This window comes from Python bivittatus, unplaced genomic scaffold, assembly GCF_059951505.1.
Source record: "Python bivittatus isolate LINGU-HERP-01145 unplaced genomic scaffold, Pbiv_v1 ctg000610_np1212, whole genome shotgun sequence".
Lineage (NCBI taxonomy): Eukaryota > Metazoa > Chordata > Lepidosauria > Squamata > Pythonidae > Python > Python bivittatus.
The window spans coordinates 14,655,133-14,670,639 of NW_028277088.1; the positions used below are offsets into that span (position 1 = coordinate 14,655,133).

A 15,507-nucleotide genomic window follows, 5' to 3' on the forward strand; every position below is an offset into this window, starting at 1 on the left:
TTCATATCAGTTAGGGAATTACCATGCATGTAGCAAGTTGGACTTAGTGAACCTGAGGCTCCTAGTTATCTTTCAAAGGCAGGGTTTTTTCTTGTAATTAAAAAAAGACCGTTCTTGCTAAATTGCTGTAATAAAAAAGTATAACTTATCAATTTCTTTCATTGTATGTTGTCTTGCCCTGTTACACGTAGCTTTTAAATAGGGTTGAGCATACTTCAAAAATTATTTGGAAAAACTGTTTTTTACCTCGCCCAAGCATAAAACCTCTTTACTATATAGTACATTAGAAAAAGCCTAAGTTTTTTTCAGCCTTCCACATAAGCCTATTATTATTCCCATTAATAAGATTCATTTTAATTAGTCAACTCCTTAAAGAAGTAGCACCTTCTTTCAGGATAATGTGGAAGCATGAAAAAAGACCTGATACTTTAATAAATAGAAGAAAAGTACAGGATTTTCATGGGACCCTGACCATTTCTTCCAAGTAATTTTCAAATTGCGCATGGCCCTGTTGTAAATGTTTTTCCTGTAGTTGAAACAACCAGTTTGGAAGATGTTTTCACACAGAATTTCTCTGCTATTTCTTCCTAACATTTTAAAAATAAGTTTTGGATGAAGATAGGAATGACACTTTGACTTGTATGCAATTAAAAATAGCCTTCTTTCCATTTTTAGGGTGCTCCTGGACCGAGCCTATTCAGAGAACAACAGTGCATTTTGCCAGCTGGATTCAGAAATACTTTCCTCACAACTACACTCTTCAGTCAATCAATTTGCCAATACCTCAGAAACAAATACCTCGGACAGATATTTCTCTAAAGACCTCAGTCAGATACTTGTCAATATCAAATCATGTAGATGGCGGCATTTTAGGCCTCGGACACCATCCCTACATGACAGTGACAGTGATGAACTTTCCTATAGGAAATTACACAGGAGTGTAAATCGAGCAGGCACAGCACAACCTGGGACCCAGACATGCAGTACCTCTATACAAAGTAAAAGTAGCAGTGGTTCAGCACACTTTGGTATGTTGACTTTGACAAACTTAATTCTAAACATACTTTTGGCAAAAGTCCAATTTTTATTTATTTCTCCATATTTTTTTTCAGTTGCTGATGTTTATGCTGCGTGTTTAAATGCCATGCTAAAGTTAGATTAATATAGTAGATTTGGTCCAGACTTAGTCTGTACTTTAATTACAGCTATGTCTGAATCTAATCTAGTGTGTATCTTGAAAATGCTTTTTTTAGTAGAATTTTATAGAGTGTTCTCTCACTAAATTTATTACTTATCTTTGCTGTTTTATTTATATTTACTAGTTTTGACAATTTATAGAATGCAAAATAAGGAATTAACTTAAAACGTTCAAGACATCAACACTTAAAATCCAAAATCTAGCAATATACACAGTCATGAAAAGTCCTGCATATGTTATTAATTATTGTTTAAAAGGACCAACTTGCCACTTGTGTTTTACTGGGACAAAAAGCTTAGAGACGCTGAAAAGGTCATTCAGGAGTGCGTATAGCCCCTTTGGCAGTGTAACTACCCATTTATGTCAGATCTTAAGGAGATGGTACAAATAGGATAATTTTTTTTTTTGAGAAACCATATTAATCTGTTGAAAGAAAGCAATTCTATCCTGACTTCTTGTAAAATGATATTGTTTTAAAAAAGGCTTATACAATGACATCTAAAAATGAGCAGGAATATATAATTTAGGACTACGGTGGTTTCTTGGCAGTTCAGAATTATGTCTCCAAATTGTATATTTTGATTAGTCAAGCAGCCTGGGATCAGCTAATATGGATATGGCGTTCTGATTGAACAGCACTGCTATAGAATTCTGAAAGCAGTTGCCAAGACTGAGATTGTGTTGGTTAAATATGTAATTTGCAAATGTAAATCTTGAGAGTATGTTTCAACTGTGATCATCTTCTTGCTGTCCTCTGTAACTGATACAAACCTCTTTTAAATTCTGTTGGAACTACATATCTGTAGCAATGGATATCTGTTTCTTAAAAAAAAAAGACAAGGAAATCATCTCTGACATGATTGAATAAAAAGAATATATATAATGTCCCTAGCAATTTTATTAAGACTTTTGGTGATTTTTTTTTAATAAGAACTTTATTATATTACAAAGTACAGTTAAAAACAGAACAGAGAATACAATAAAGATAGAAAATAGAACTAAAAGAAAAAAGACAGAAACTAAAATGGTGAAAATAGAAAGATGAAACAGAAAGTGACTTCTGACTGTCTCCCATACAATTATAAATACAGATTAAGAAAAAGTTAATCTCTTACCACTAGTTAATCCAAATTCACATTATTTCTATTAACACAAACCACCTAATTATTAAAACCCACAAGACTTTTGGTGATCTTAGTTGTCTAATCATTATGTTTACTATAATTTGCTATTTATGACTTGAATAATGGATCAAGTCAGTATAAGACTTAAACAAAGCTTATTAAGTTTTATAACTAATTTCATCAGCCTGTTTGAATTACATAATAGGTTCCAGACAGAGATATGAGGATATGGGAATAATAATTTATATGATACCAAAATAAGTTTAAATTCTTTAGCTTATTGATCCACCAAAAGAAAACTATCTCATCAGATTTGTTTTACCTTGTGTTAACAGGAAACTTCCCTGTCCCTTCATCATAGCTGCCTGTCCTGCTCTGATGAGTTTGCATGTTGTTGTATTTCTGTAGTTATTTATTGTTATACCCAGAATAAATAGCTTGCACAATGCTCTAGGAAAAGTTCATAATTATAGCTAAAGATCTCAACACTTATAATTATAAAATACCAATAATTGTGTTGAAAAAGTATTTATTTCAAGCCATTGAAGTCCAACAGTGTGTTTTATATACATTAATATGGAATAACTTGCTGAACAAATATTTAAACTAAAATAACCAGTACACTTACTAAAAGAGGAAGTACTACTGACACAAAGGAAATTAACTTCCAAATTGACAGGCATAGTTTATTTTGTTCATACCATGCTTTTGGACTATAGATATGTGTTTCTGATTGCTATGAAAAGCTAGAATTTGCTAGTAAACTTTGAAATAATTTAAAATATATTCTACAGATCATAGGCTGATTGTTTGACATAGTGGAGCAAGGTGTTTGGATGTAACAATTCAATCATGGTTAGAAGCTTCTGAGTTACGTAGTCTTCCCCTTCTTTCCATTTCCATAATCCAGTTTCATATCTGTCATTATCATTCAGGAAAGCCATAGTTTGCAGTTGTTGCTGAATTTGCAGTTGGCAAATTATGGTTTGTGTTTATTTTCCAACATAAACTGAAAACAACTATAAAGTACTAGCTCAGAGTGGAACTGCATTCACTTGTAGCAGTAAACTTCTATTTATTCAATGAAAAAATGTCCTAGAAAGAACCTGAGATTGAAAACATAAGATAGCCTAACTGTGTTTTAATAATCATGCCCATTGTGTATCAGGAGGTCTTTCTCAATGTCACTAAAATGCCTTAGATATCATGCAGTCAGATTACTGTATGGGGCTTTACATGGGGCTGCCCTTAAAGACTACTTGGAAACTGTAGCTAGTCCACTTTACCTGCTTTACATGGGGCTGCCCTCAAAGACTACTTGGAAACTGTAGTTAGTCCACAGTGCTGTGTTGTGAGTAGTTATGGGTGCAGCTCAATACACCCATGTAACACTGCTGCTCCATGAGCTGCATTATGGGCTTCTGGGTACAATTCAAGGTGCTGGTGATCATCTCTAAATCCCTTCAGGGCATAGGGCCTGGATATCTGTGGGACAGCACCTCTTCACTTGTCTCTGTTCATCTATAAGATCTGAAAGGGTCAACATCCTATGAGGCCCATCAACAAAGCAGCAGCATCTTATGAGACCCCAGAGGCAAACCTTCTCTCTTGCCACAACTGCCCTTTGGAACAGTATCTCCCCCCAATACTATATGGTCCTGACCCTGCTGGATTTTAGAAAAGAACATAACACCTGGTTCTTCCCAGAAGCGCTGGGTTAGGATGATGTGTAGTCCTGCTAATCACCATGTAAGGGTGATACAAGTATTCACTGCTGTATATTTAACATTGTTTTTCTTCCCTAGCACAGTCATCTTTTATTGCTGTGGTCTTTTTTAGTTACCTTTTAAACTTCTTTAAGCCACCCAGAGTTGCAGGAAAGCAGGCGGCCTTATATATTGATTGATTAATTAAATAAAATTAATTAATACACATAAAATGGCCCAGAGACTTTATCATTGCCGTGGTACAATTACTGATGAATAACTTATAATTGGTAAGAATTTAGATAGTAAATGTTAAACAGAAGTTGTCTTGTGGACTGTATCGCTTTAATCAGTGACACATACTTTTTAATCAGTAAATTAGTATGCAGTTTTAATATTTGAAACAGCTACATTCTTAAGTAAGGAAGATAAGCATTTTGTGATCAGAATTCTCAGATGACCAATGCCTGAGATAGATGTAATTTTCAAGGAACTCAACAGCTTTTCATAGGTCTAATTCACATGTAATACTAAGCCATAATATGGTTTGTTTAGTTCGTTCTGCATGATAGTGAACCTATTCATTATGTCTTAATGTTACCTGTGCACCAGACCATTGTACCTTGTTCAGTAAAACAAGTGGAAATAGAGGTTACAAGTAGAAAAGCTTTAATCAATTTAATATGCTTGACTATAGAGAACAGAAAACAAAATGATAATTAAAACCATCCATAGTATTTGAGGTAAATTCTTGAAATAAGGAATATTTTTAAACTTTGAACAATACTGAAATTCAATTCTTATTTTTAAAAGCTGTGTGTTTACAATGTGCACTGAAGTTAAAGTTTAGTTTTCATAATCATTCACATCAAATAATTAAATTTCCATGAAAGATTTAAGGCAGCTTTTTAAAACATTTGTATATATTCCATATTTGTATAAATTATTTGATCTCACTGCAGACATAGTTCCTTAACTGAAAACTTGAGTAGCATATTAATCAGAAAGGTTGTGCAGAGCTTCAGAAGAGGTGCTTAATTGTCCAAGCCAAAACCTCATTTGCTGTCATGAATAACATCCTCTCTTCTTTTGGTGGTAGTCTGATGAGGGGAATGATTCAGAAAGCACTTGTTACTCTCTTCAGATTGTGTTCTCATAGAGCATTCTAGAAACATGCATGCTGCTCCAGAGGCAGTTGATCCACTGCCTTAACTTCTATGAATAAAGCATTTTCTTCTTTGTAGTCTAGGTTTGTTTTAGATTAGCATAGGCTGTTTCATGTTTGTTACTTACATAATCTCACATAGGAAGATTGAGCTGAGAAAGCGGCATTGGACCAAAATCACCCAGAGAGCTTCCATGGGTAGATGGAGAATATTTTCCATATATAGGAGCCATTATTCCTTGTAATCATTTTGTTAAAGAACTGAACAATACTTATGTAAAAACATCAGATTATTAACATTTTTATCGTTTTTTAATATTTAAATTATAAGCTGTTTATACAGAATGAAAGCAAATAAAATAATTCAGATTTTTAAAACTCTTTAAAGCAATGTGTCGCTTGTTTTGCAAGCATATTCAGGACAGTTTTCATGGGTGTACATGCACAGCTTCTTTCCTCAGTAAAATCTGATATGACCATCCTGCACAGATATATGTGCTTTTGTGTGCTTATGCCATATCTAGTTTAGTGCCAAGGCAAATTGAAGATATGTAAATGTTTTAAATCAAACCAAATTCAGTGGGCTGCTCTGAGCATTCTAAAATGGTTCAAGCTCAAAACAAAGTATTTTGTGCTTGGAACAAAGCTGTTTTAACTTCAGAGCACTTCCAAAATGCTGGAAATAGCTTGTTTTACAGTCAGAGTTTAAAATGGCTTGATTCAAAACATTGTGCATCACAAGTCTGAAGAGTGAACATCTTTTGTTGAAGACAAATTTCATACATGTTTCATTCAAATTTTAATATGTTGAAGGCTGAGATTAAAATGTGTATGTAGAAGGTGGTTTCAACTGAAAGTCTTTTATGAAAGGTATACTGACAATAGCTCAGAGATAAAATAGATTATAAGAGGAAAATAATTAGAATAATTTAAAACTATCATCAATTAATTTTGTATGTTGCAATGATGATCATCTCAGTTTGCATACTTGTGATAACACTGCTGATTAAATGTGGGTGTGTTACCTAAACTGACCAACCTGTGTAGAGTTTTTCTTCCTTGTGTTACTTCAGCAAAAAGATAAGGCATGAAGAACTCTCCTTTATATTTGACACATCACGCTCAAGGCTAAGATGCACTGCACCTCTGTAGAATTTTCTATTATATTGAAGATTCTTATAATCCTAAGCATGATAGCATTATTGACAATGATGGGGAAAAATTAGAGTCTCTGCTATATAAGAACCAGAGTTTAACTTTGGTTATCTGTTATTTCTCTCATTACTAGCTTATTAAAGAAATTGTAGGGTAGTGAGTGATCTGTGGCACCAAGGAGTGTCCACAGTGATAACAATTTTACTAAAGTTTTGCTAATTAAAATGAAAACATTAAAAAGCTAGCTATTAAGCATGAAAATGAGTGCACTGTACAAGTAGGCTCCAATCAGAACAAAAGTTCTAAAACCCATGCTGGCTTTCCAATCTCCTATTTTACTACCACCTGAAAAATACAGAATTTTGTATTAAGTCTGAAGTTTAACGTATGTTTAATGTTTTCTGAGAAGTAATTACCTGTACCTCACAATTTTTAAACATATGAAGCTAATTTAGAACTAAGAAACCTTTGGTGTCTGAAGTTTTTTGCCCCTCGTATAAACATAATTATAGTTTCTAGAAACAGAAAATGTAAAGCCTCTGCTAGAATTGAGCTATGTTTCATTTATTAAATATATTTCTATCCCACTGCATAGGGATTACATAGAATAAATAATACGATTTAAAACATCCACAGTACAGTCTTAAAAGTTAGGTTTTGCTTTATACAGTGAACACTTTTTATGTTTTTGTCCCTGCTAGTCATACTTTGGATATATATTCTGCAATTATGAAGTAAGAATTTTGAGGCACTGGAAAATAGAGAAGTAGCAGATACGTAGGCTGAAGGAGAAAGCTGTACTCTCCATAGCAGTGTTTCTCAACCTTGGCAACTTGAAAATGTCTGGACTTCAACTCAGAATTCCTCAGCCAGCATGCTGGCTGGGGAATTCTGGGAGTTGAAGTCTACACATCTTCAAGCTGTCGAGGTTGAGAAACACTGTTCCATAGTAATAAAGCATGCTGAAGCATTCTGCCTTTTGGGCACTTGCAGAGGTTTGTACTATGAATTTGTAGCTTTTTTGTTCCAAAATCCTCTTATGAAATACAAGCTGTTTTTAAAATTTACCTTTATTTCAAGTTCTTTAGGAATCACATAAGCTATATCTAGTGAGTCTCTTAGTCCAACTTGTGGTTTTGAAAAAGCCTTCGCGTCAAACTTGATTCCCATATGGATACAACCATGCAATTTCTTTGGCAGTATTAGGGAAGTGCTTTGCCTGTGCCTTCTTTCGGATTTTTTTTTTAACTTTTTAATCTATTCTAAAGCCCTTGAGCTCCTTGGTGGTCCCTCATCTAAGAGTCAGGCAGCATACAAGTTTAATAAATTGTTGTTGTTATTATCTACCAGGCTTTGGCCTGCTTAGCTTCTAAGAGTTCAAACAGATGCTACCACCTGCTGAGACTAAGAAAGGATACCTTAGTCAGCAGATAAATTGCATAAACAAAATTACATACGACTAGAAATGACGCTAAATTATCACGAGTTTGCTCAAAGAAAATTAGATATTAATCCTTACTTGGCAATTTGCAGTGTGAATTTCTAAATTTTTAAAATTTAAACTTGGTCAATTCCTCAAAAAGCAATGAATTTTACAAATTTGAGTCATCCATGGAGAAAAGGTGTACTTTTCTGTGCAGATTATTGTGTATCTCTGCCTATGTAGATCCAGGGAATTGGAAACAGTTCACCAAATACTGCTATATGGTAACTTCTACATGAATATTCAGAATAGTTCCATCTTACCCATGCTGCATAACTACCAGGAAGAATGGATAATTATTAAGATAACCTTCCTTTCTCAGATATGAAATTACTTATTACTATATGGTAGCTAAACATTATGTTCCTGCAGTGAAAACAAGGCTATAGCTAATGCAAGTCCAAGTACTGGAATTTTTTTTTTCTTTTCAATTATGATTATTTATAATTTGCTGAGAGTTCATCAAAATAAGATTGAGTGTAGAGGTAATAGGAATTTGACTAGATCTCAAATACATTTTGCTTGTATATGTATTAGATGAATGTAAGATTTTCCATGTACAATACTGGTATTTTGTGGTGTGATCTTTGGTAGTGCAGATCCTTAAAACACATATATGCAGAGATGGGGATGCCTGAGTGAACCTAAGTTTGTTGAGAATCAAGCATTCAGAGACTATTATTTTAAAATTTTAAACATATACATTTAAGAGAATAAATTCAAACAAAATTTATATATCCTGAGCTAGGACCAAAATATATATGCAATTGTTGCTGTTGTTTTATGGGGGGGGGGGGAATAATAGTTTTGTTTGTTCCATACAATTTTGGCTTGCATTTCTCAAACAACTTCATTTGCCACATGAAAATCATTTTTGAAACTAAAGATGTTTTCAATAGCAGTTTAATACAACACAGAATCCAATTATTTAAAATGCAAAAATTCTGAGCATTCCTAAAAAAGCTCTTTGTATTGTAGCCAGTACAGTTGTTCTGTTACTTGCATTGCCTGTGCAAGCTATGCCTCCAGATGGAGAAAGGCTAATGTGAAAGCGACTGTGATGTGAAATATGGCATAATTAAATATTTTTTGCTTGGGAGTTAATTTATATTAGATTTCATCCAATCTACACTCCATTATATTACCAAATACGTACATTTTCCTGTGTATGCATTCTACAGTGAAATGAAATTAAGAATGTGGGATTTAATACAAGTATCTAATTATTATCTTGACTAATTTTCTTCCATCATTGTATCCTTAACAAAATTTATATATAGGATTGTATTTTCATTCCATATTCCAAAAGTCGATACCACAAACAGTTATACTGGCATAATAGTTTGTCATACAACATTTAAGCTATTTACTTTGCTTCACTATGTATATTTTTCTCATAAGTGTATTAAGCGCAAATGAGGTTCAGTTTAAATAGATGAATGTTAAGGCTGTATCTAGCCAAATCTGTTTCAGACTTAAACGTTTTTTGCTGGAATCTAAAGTCTAAAAGCCATCATTCCTTGAGATCTGGGATGACAGGAAGGAAATAAATCTCAAAAGCCCTAACATTTTTCTGCACTGGAATATACTGAGATCTACAGATAGGCAAAAGATCTGTAAAGGTAGTCTGGGGTTGTAGCTATGAAGCTTATGTTAATCAAAAAGTGTATGGTGCACCAATCTTCAGTGAGTTACATTATTAGTTCACTTTTATGAGTATTGGTTAGTGCAGAACAAAGTGTTATGTAAGTAATTTGTTTTTGAAACTTGGCATGTATCTGTATTGTGCTGTGTTGTGTATGGAATTAAAAGGTAGTCAATAAGTTTTAGTGCTTGTATTACGAAGTTTAATCTAAAATAATAATAGCTATCTAATGAAGTAAAATGTCCAAAATTCTGTATTTAAAACAAATTGAGTTTGGAAAATCTGCCAGTTTATTCTAGAAACAAGATTTATAATTTATTCTTCAGTCTAAATTCACTTTAAAAGTTGGCATTAGGGAGATTTTCATTAAGATGCAGTGAAACAAAAATTGCAATGAAACTTCTCTATTTTCTATTTTTAGAACTCTCCATAGACAATAAATAGTATAATACAGTCTTTCTTCATTCCTCTGTAAATCAGCATAACCAACTCCGTTCTTATTGACTGGATTTTTTTCCCCCAGGTGGGTTAATTGAGGGAAATTGAATTATTACAATGTAATCATTTATAGTCTAATATATAAATTCTCAATTGAATATCAGTATTATCTAAAAATAGGAACAAGGAACACATTTATTTGACATGGGTATCAGAACTTCTGTTATTATGATGACCGTAATATGGCAATTTGCTGTTCTGGAACAGCAATTCAAATGTTTAATCCTGCATGGTATACAACCAAGCTTTATTTTGGAAGTACAGTTAGTATGAGCTCCCACTAGAGGTGGAGCGCTGAATAAATGTACTATGCTTAAGACCTGTGCATTTTGAGCATTCTTTAGACTAAGGGATGCACATATAAGGTCTACATATTTTGATACAGTATTCTCTCATTTTATATTTTGTTCAGCATTTACAGCCGAACAATACCAGCATCATCAACAGCAACTGGCACTAATGCAGAAACAGCAGCTTGCACAAATTCATCAACAGCAAGCAAATAGTAATTCTTCTGCGAACACTTCACAGGTGAGGGAGTTGCCTGTATTATGATTTATTCCTCATTTTTTCCACCAGGGGCCATCTCTAATTCTCAACTGTTGCCATAGCATCCTGCAACTAACCAACAGGAAAATGGCTTTCGCTTGAATCTCCATCTTAGCCATACTCTAGAGTGTTTAGAAGTGATGCTACAGGTGAGTATAGATGGCACTACTGCTGTCCCCTCCTAACAGAAAAAGAGGTGATTCAGTATTTTAAAGCATTATAAATATGCAGCAGAGTGGAGCAAGGGGAGTCAGGTTGTGTCAACAGCATCACAACTATGAATGCACATCCCAAAGGGACAGAGGTTGTGTTGCAGTGCTGGCGAATTTTGATGGATACCGCTATACCTGCATTCTAAAGAATTCCAAATAACTCATTAATTTATATTGTATATGTTTGCATTCCCTTCTCCCTCAAATAATTATCAGTTCAATCCCTCCATGATGTGAACAACATCATACACTTTAAACTCCAGTGTTCTTAGAAATTAATGCTTTTTATCTCTTGTTAGTAATAAACTTGCTGAGGGATAGAAGAACCAGTTACAATATGTGGCATTTGTCTTACTGAGTTTCTTGATTTATTCAAGTGCTTTAAGAACAGAAGATACAATGTATTAAAATTCCAGTGAAAAGACCCTTCTTTTTAGTCAGAAAATACCAATAATTAATTTTATAGTTATGTATATACTTACTCACTGCTCATAATCATGTATTTGCTTTAAAATAATGAAATGGGATTCTTAAGCAGATCTTTAGTGCATGGCTCCATGGCTGTTCAGTTACTTCTCTCAGGAGTGTGTACTCTTCCCTCCCCTACATGCTGTGGAGTAATTTTAAATAAGAAATAGTCCATACTTGCTATTAACAGAAGCTGGTGACTTTTCTCTATTGTTGGGCTCTGCTTTTGTGAGGCTATTTGACATTTTAATTATCATGGCTTTTGACATCATTATTTCAATTATTTCTAACTGGTTTAATTTTATGTAAACAATTTAGTATTCAGAAGAGAATCAAATTGTAGTTATTACATTATTGTAGTGTGTGGTTATAGCTTGGTGTTATTCTTTCTCTTTAAAAGGGTTTTATTTCCAAGACATTGGATTCTGTCAGTGCTCAGTTTGCTGCTTCAGCCTTGGTTACATCAGAACAGCTCATGGGATTCAAAATGAAGGAAGATGTGGTGCTTGGAATTGGGGTGAATGGCATCCTTCAAGCCTCAGGTAAGACATGGTAAAGATAGTAATGCCAAAATGTGTAATTGTGTGTGTTGTGTGTGAGAGAGAGAGAGAGAGAGAGAGCGTGCGAGCAAATTAAGCCAGTAACCTGCTATTATTGTCATTTGGGATGACATGGGGTTTTTTTTCTTATTTCACAGGAGTATATAAGGGCTTACACTTCAGTAGTACTACGCCTACAGCACTTGTACATACAAGCTCATCAACAGCAGGTTCAGCCTTGTTACAGCCTTCAAATATAACACAGACTTCAAGTTCCCACAGTGCACTGAGTCACCAAGTAACTGCTGCCAATTCTGCAACAACTCAGGTTCTGTTTGGGAACAACATTAGATTAACTGTACCCTCATCTGTTGCCACTGCAAACTCTATTAATACGCTCAATGCAAGGCACATACCTAGGACTCTAAGTGCTGTTCCATCATCTGCCTTAAAGCTGGCTGCAGCAAACTGTCAGGTGCCCAAGGTGCCAGCCTCATCCTCTGTGGACACAGTACCAAGGTAAGTGCTTTTGTTACATTTCGTCACCTTGAATTCCTCTAATTGAAAAAAAAAATTATGGGTGTGTAAGAAAAGTAATCTCAGTAGAAAATCCTTTCAAACTGCTCTAACTTCTGCATTAAGAATATCTTAATGAAAATGGAAGTTCTATAGTTTGAAATATTAAATAAATTTATGGCCAGTTTATATCAAAAGTGGGACAGACTACTTTTGTAAAGCTTGATTTTCCAAAGAAAAGGGGCCTTTTTGGTGCTGCTGTACAGAAAACACCTACCAAAGTCTAATTAACAGTTTCTCTAATTTCCATTACTGTTAGTAAAATTGGAACCTGCTAACCATTTATTGTAAAGGGTTGTAAAGATCACTTTTTATGTTTTCAATCCTATTCTCTGTTTTGTTTTTCATTTTACTACTATTTTTGGTGTAGATTTGGGTACCCTAAGCATGCTGATACCTCCAACTTGGGAATGTGTATACAGTAGTGCTTACAAAATTAAGGTTGATATGTTCAAGCCCAGAAAATAATATTGCATGTAATCTGATTCTCTCCTCTCCTCTCCCCTATCTTTTTTGACTTTCAACATTAATACATTAAAACCAGTGTGGTATAGTCGTTAAATCGTTGGAGTGGCTCCACAGAGAACCATCTGTGATCCATCCTTAGCCATGAAAGTTAGCCACTCTCTCGCAAACCAAACTACATCACAGGGTGGTTGTTTTGTGGAAAAATGAGAAGAGGGAGTGCTTTGGACACCACCTTGAGCTCATGAACAAAAGGCAGGATATAAATCTGACAAATAATTAAATACTAGATAGGAGATTACCTGGAAATTCCAGGGCTATAGACTAGGAACTGAAATGAAAAATCCAAGATGACGACTCCATGGATTTGTCCAAGAAATCATCAGGACTCAGGCTTCACTCAAAGAACGCTACCTTTGTCTTTTCATCAATTCCATTGATATATTCAAACCTCATTATCTCTATTTTCATTATTGCCCCATTTGGGGGTTGGAGGGGATGGTGTTAGATTAATTTACTTCTACCCAATCTTAGCTACATTAAATCTGTGGATAGCATTTATTCTTTCCTTGGAGACATTTAGAAATACAGTACTCTTCTAATGAACTGATTGTCCAGAAAACAAATTGATTTTCTCTATTAAAATACTTCTTTGAGATTGGTAATATCTCAGTTTGAAGTTTAGATGGTGCATTTTTCCACAATGTTTCCATAAGTATGAGACAACACAGATTTGAAAATGGAAAGAAATATATTATTACGCTATACTGAAGTTCTGAAGATGGAAAATAAATACTTTTATCATGCTTTTAAGTGGGGCTTTCCCCCCCCTTATTTACATACTTACCAATGTGTTTATGTTCTCTCTACTTTTATTTCACAGGGAAAACCATGAAACAGAAAAGTCAGCACTGAACAATATAGCAGACAATACAGTAGCAATGGAGGTGACGTAGTTTCTGTAGTAATGAAACTCCAACCTTTGGGAACTTGTTTAGGTGCTATGCATCAGTAGCAATTTGAATGCAAGGGATGATGGAATGCAGCATATTGTATTTCCATGGCAGCTGTGGGGACTTGACAGCAATGCACATCTCTCATGCTTTGGTTTTTCTATTCTTACTGTTAATAGGAAAGAATCAACATCTGTAAATTAAGACTACAGCAATTATCTGTACAGTACTGCGTATTTGTAATACCCTTGTATATATGTTACTTGAATACAGAACCGTTCATTTGTGATGCTTTGCACTTGGGGCGGGGGGGGAGGGATAATTGCAACAAAGTAAGAGTGTAAGAAGTGAGATTGTATAGAGATGAAGTGTCATGACATCATGTGCATGGTGCGGAACCTGCTGTTTTATCTATTTATTGTGCCGTGTTTACAGTTTTTTGTACACTGTACCTTCATTGGTTCCTGTGCTGTAGTAAATGTGTTAGGTAGCTGTGGACTCCTTGGTATTTTGTAAATGGTATTAACATAACTTGGTTCCCCCTCTGGGTCCTTGAGTTTTTTGTGTATCATGTGAAAAATGGTGACATACATACAGAACTTTTTAAAAGGCATCAGTTTAAAAATGGGGAATGTACTACTCAATAGGATCTTCCTGTTCTAAAATCACAAGGCAAGTAACAAGCTAAAAATGAAGTCTCATGGATTCTATCAACTGACTAGCTCACAAGCATGTGTGCAGTTTCTGGTACTTAAAGCACTAAACTTATGTTGCTGCTCTTCATATAGTCCCCTCTGTTGTCCCATTTTCTTATGCACCAAAATAGTGGTGGCAAATCAAGTATGCAAATGGAGTCCTTACAACTGGAGTTTTACGTTGTCTTGCCATTCTTTTGATCACAAATTATATTTTTTTATTGTGTAATTGTTATTAAAGACTTCATTCTTCACTTGTTCTTAAAAAAAAGGCTATAAGGGAAAAGAATGCAGTAATTGCTGTACGTGTCTCATCATTCCAGTTTCTGAAAACAGCCAGCTTTTTTTTCCCCCTTCCTTTTAAGATTCTCCAAAAGGCTGCAAGGCCAGAACCACAACTGTCGGGTGCCTTCCTTTGGAAATATTTGCCCTCTCTTCTGTGAAGAGAATGGTACTTAGGACTCTACTACTAGTGCTTTGTCAGTACCGGTCTGAATGCCCACTCTGATGGCGTACATTATCCTTAAGGTTTTTAATCCCACCTGGAAATTGTGATAGAACTCTCACAAAATAAACCCAGGGCATTACATGTTGACAGAGAAGTGTGTGGTGTGTGTTATACTAATTTCATTTTATGAATTTATTTATTCTGAGAGAATGTGACCCAAAACAGCTGAGCATGCTTGTTTTTAAATTAAAATATTTTTAAAGTAATGCAATAAATGAATTAATGGGGCTCACTGATCAGTGGCTTCCATCACCTAGACACTGTTGAGAGTTGTTGAACAAAAGAAAATGGGACAAAGGACTGGTATGGTTGGGGTCCTAATACTTAACTTAGAAGTTGACTGAAGCATTGGGTGAATCATGCCTGGTACAAGAAGCCAGACCATGAACAGATGACTATATGTGCCTTTACAAACATTTCCAGAATCTTTCAAAGTTGTTTACAAAAACAGATTAAAGTAAAGTTACAGATCATTCCAGATAGAAAGAAGATAGACTACATCTCAGATGGACTGTGGTTACCACAAAAAAAGTAAGGTTTCATTGTGCAATTACTGAGATCACAGCCC

At 34.6% G+C, this 15,507-nt stretch overlaps 1 protein-coding gene across 3 annotated transcripts in view; it reads left to right on the forward strand.

Moving 5' to 3' along the window:
• Nucleotides 1-15,026, forward strand: part of EPC1 (enhancer of polycomb 1) — a 56,254-nt gene extending 41,228 nt beyond the window's left edge. For 2 of the 3 annotated variants that reach the window (XM_025173621.2, XM_007438937.2), the window contains 5 exons: nt 676-1,028; nt 10,387-10,505; nt 11,604-11,745; nt 11,901-12,261; nt 13,667-15,026. In XM_025173621.2, the coding sequence (XP_025029389.1) occupies nt 676-1,028; nt 10,387-10,505; nt 11,604-11,745; nt 11,901-12,261; nt 13,667-13,739 (1,048 nt within the window). In that variant the 3' untranslated portion in view covers nt 13,740-15,026. Of the gene's footprint in view, nt 1-675; nt 1,029-10,386; nt 10,506-10,585; nt 10,673-11,603; nt 11,746-11,900; nt 12,262-13,666 lie in introns of all 3 variants that reach the window. The other variant, XM_007438938.2, reaches the window with a different exon arrangement.
• The last annotated feature ends 481 nt before the right edge of the window (nt 15,027-15,507 follow it).